The sequence below is a fragment of the Phaethon lepturus genome, unplaced genomic scaffold, assembly GCF_000687285.1.
Source record: "Phaethon lepturus isolate BGI_N335 unplaced genomic scaffold, ASM68728v1 scaffold30178, whole genome shotgun sequence".
NCBI classification, from domain to species: Eukaryota; Metazoa; Chordata; class Aves; order Phaethontiformes; family Phaethontidae; genus Phaethon; species Phaethon lepturus.
This window is the reverse complement of record NW_010557340.1, coordinates 1,188-3,692: the sequence shown is the minus strand read 5'-3', so window position 1 is coordinate 3,692 and position 2,505 is coordinate 1,188. Positions and strand designations below refer to the sequence as shown.

The following is a 2,505-nucleotide window of genomic DNA, read 5'->3' as shown; positions in this document are numbered from 1 at the left end:
GGGGGATGCGGGAGCCAATGAGGGCGTCGGGTGGGAAAGGGACCGGCTGCATCTGCCCGTCAGCGCTGACGTGGAAGGAGTAGGCACTGGAAGGAAGCAGAAGAGAGGACTGAACAATCCCTGTGTGATACCTGAGTGCAGGAGCCGACCTCTCTCATTAGCCACATGCGAGCCAGGTGGAAGGTTCCCTGGTGCTCTCTGGCTAATGAGGGACATAATTAACCAGCTCCTTGTTCCCACCAGCTGCCTGGAACAAAATGACAGCTTTTGACTCCAAAGCGGGGAGGAACTCCAGCCAGGCCCTGCCCCATACGTGCTGGGTGTAGAAGTGAGCCATGGGGGACAAGACCCCCCTAGACCCACCCCGTGCTGCCTGGCTTGGCTCCTGGCTGCCCACCCTCCTGCAGCCCCTTTGTGCAGCCACACTTACGGTTTCCCTCCAGGGATGGTGGAAGCCCTCAGGTGAGGGTGCGACTCAAAAGCCACCTGCACAAAGCAAAGGGCACATGATGAGTGAAGTGCCAAACCCTCAGGAGGGGACACAAAGGCTGGGCTCATGCCTTTCCCTGCATGCCCTGGGACAGGGCCAGCCTGGCTCTGCGCAAGGTCCCTGCTTGCTGCTTCCTCCACATGCAAGTGACAAAGGCCAAAACGGGCTCCCAAAGACACAGCTACACACCAGTGGAGGCTTCTCAGAGCTCTGCAGCCTCCACTGGCTCCACAGCGCAGGCACCTCCAGAAGGGAGCCCCTCCTATGGCTGCACCCCACTGCTTGAGCTCATTGCAGCAGCGCAGACACTGCACGGCAGGGACAGTGCATGCCCAGGACAGCAGGGGACAGGCGGCAGAGCTGACACGTGCCAGCAGATCAGGCCTGTCCCTTGGCAACTTACCATCGGGGACCGGCCATACATCACAGCGCTGCTGACCTGCGGCGAGAGGTGGATGCCCATGTACATGCTGGGGGCTGGGAGCTCCCCGTTGAGGGTGGCGTGAGGCACCATCCCAAAGGAGGACGTGTAGGGGCTGGACACGCTCAGCGGGCTGCGGAGAGCTGCACGAGGAGAGACCCGCTCATTGGCCCTGGCCCACGGCTGTGAGCAAGCATCACCCGAGGGAAAAGGGCGTCCGGCACAAGCCAGGCAGCAAGAGGCAGCGTCACCTCTCGCACCAGGCCCAGCCAAGCCTGGCATGAACCAGTGGATCAGGAGGAGGGCAGGCAGGTTATGGATTAGGGGCCAAAGACCAAAGGACAGGGACAACCCCCGAGTCTCATCAGTCAGGGACACGGGATGGAGATCCAGCACTGGAGATCAAATGGCTCTGTCCCTCCAAAGGATGCACCACGGACCAGCTGCTAACCCACAGCAACCCTCATCTCTGCTGCCAATGCCTTTTCAGCCTTGGCCCGGCCAAATTACTTGTGGTTGATGGCCGAGTGGCTCTAACTCCAGGGTTTCAATGGTTTATCAAAATCGATTCCAATGCGATTTTTGCTAAACCACCGTAATTTTCTAGCCAGACGAGGGTTTAACATCTCCAGTCCTGTCTCTATTTCTCCCTTGGAGCTAGGTGTTCTCCTCCCATCACCTTTTGGTCCCTTTGGCTAGACAGTGGCCAAGCTGTTCCAGAGACTTTTTCACAAGTCTTCCCTAAATGTCTTCAAGGAAACTGAGGTAGGAAAAGGGGGCTTGAGCAGTTTACCATCAGCCAGCACAGAGGCCACTACTGAGTGCTCACCCCCCTCCCCTGCGCTTTCAGAAGGTGGTAGCAGCCACTGACAGGGCTCCTGGGTCAGCTGGATCTCACCTAGGGTCTCTGCAGCACCCAGCACACATAGACCCTCACCCCTATGGGAGATCCTCAGCTGCACAGGGAGACTGGCCACCTCCTGGCCTCCTGCATTCCCGTGTGCCGGTGGCAGCACTTGGCCACCCCTCCTACCCCTGCAGCCAAGCCCTGAAGCACGGCTTCACGTGAAGCCACGAGGCTTCACGTAGCAACAGCAAAATGAACGCGTGTCAGAGAAAAACAATGACCTCCAGAAAAACACCTGCCCTCCCCAAACACCCACAGCGAAGAGCTCTGCACATCGACACACCACCTCCAGTGTGTCTGAGCCCACCAGGAAGGCGTCGGCAGTTGGGTACATGGTGAGTGCACATAGGTGCACATGTTCGCCCTGGTTGACGTGTTTGACTACATGGAGCAAAACAGCCACCCCAGCTCTGGTGAAAGGAGAGAGCGTCCTGCCTCCCCTTGCCCCAGCCCCATGGCACCATCCGCAGCACATCGACACACCACCTCCAGTGTGTCTGAGCCCACCAGGAAGGCGTCGGCAGTTGGGTACATGGTGAGTGCACATAGGTGCACATGTTCGCCCTGGTTGACGTGTTTGACTACATGGAGCAAAACAGCCACCCCAGCTCTGGTGAAAGGAGAGAGCGTCCTGCCTCCCCTTGCCCCAGCCCCATGGCACCATCCGCAGCAGAGCGGACACCCCCC

The 2,505-nt window shown here is 59.0% G+C and overlaps 1 protein-coding gene across 1 annotated transcript in view; it reads right to left on the bottom strand.

The window, feature by feature from the left end:
• The window catches only part of TLE2 (transducin-like enhancer of split 2), a gene marked incomplete at its 5' end in the record, with an annotated part of 5,897 nt that overhangs the window by 3,246 nt on the left and 146 nt on the right, over nt 1–2,505 (bottom strand). Inside the window, 3 exons of the mRNA XM_010292749.1 lie at nt 6–86; nt 431–486; nt 894–1,098. Of these exons, the coding sequence (XP_010291051.1) occupies nt 6–86; nt 431–486; nt 894–1,098 (342 nt within the window). The remainder of the gene's footprint in view (nt 1–5; nt 87–430; nt 487–893; nt 1,099–2,505) is intronic.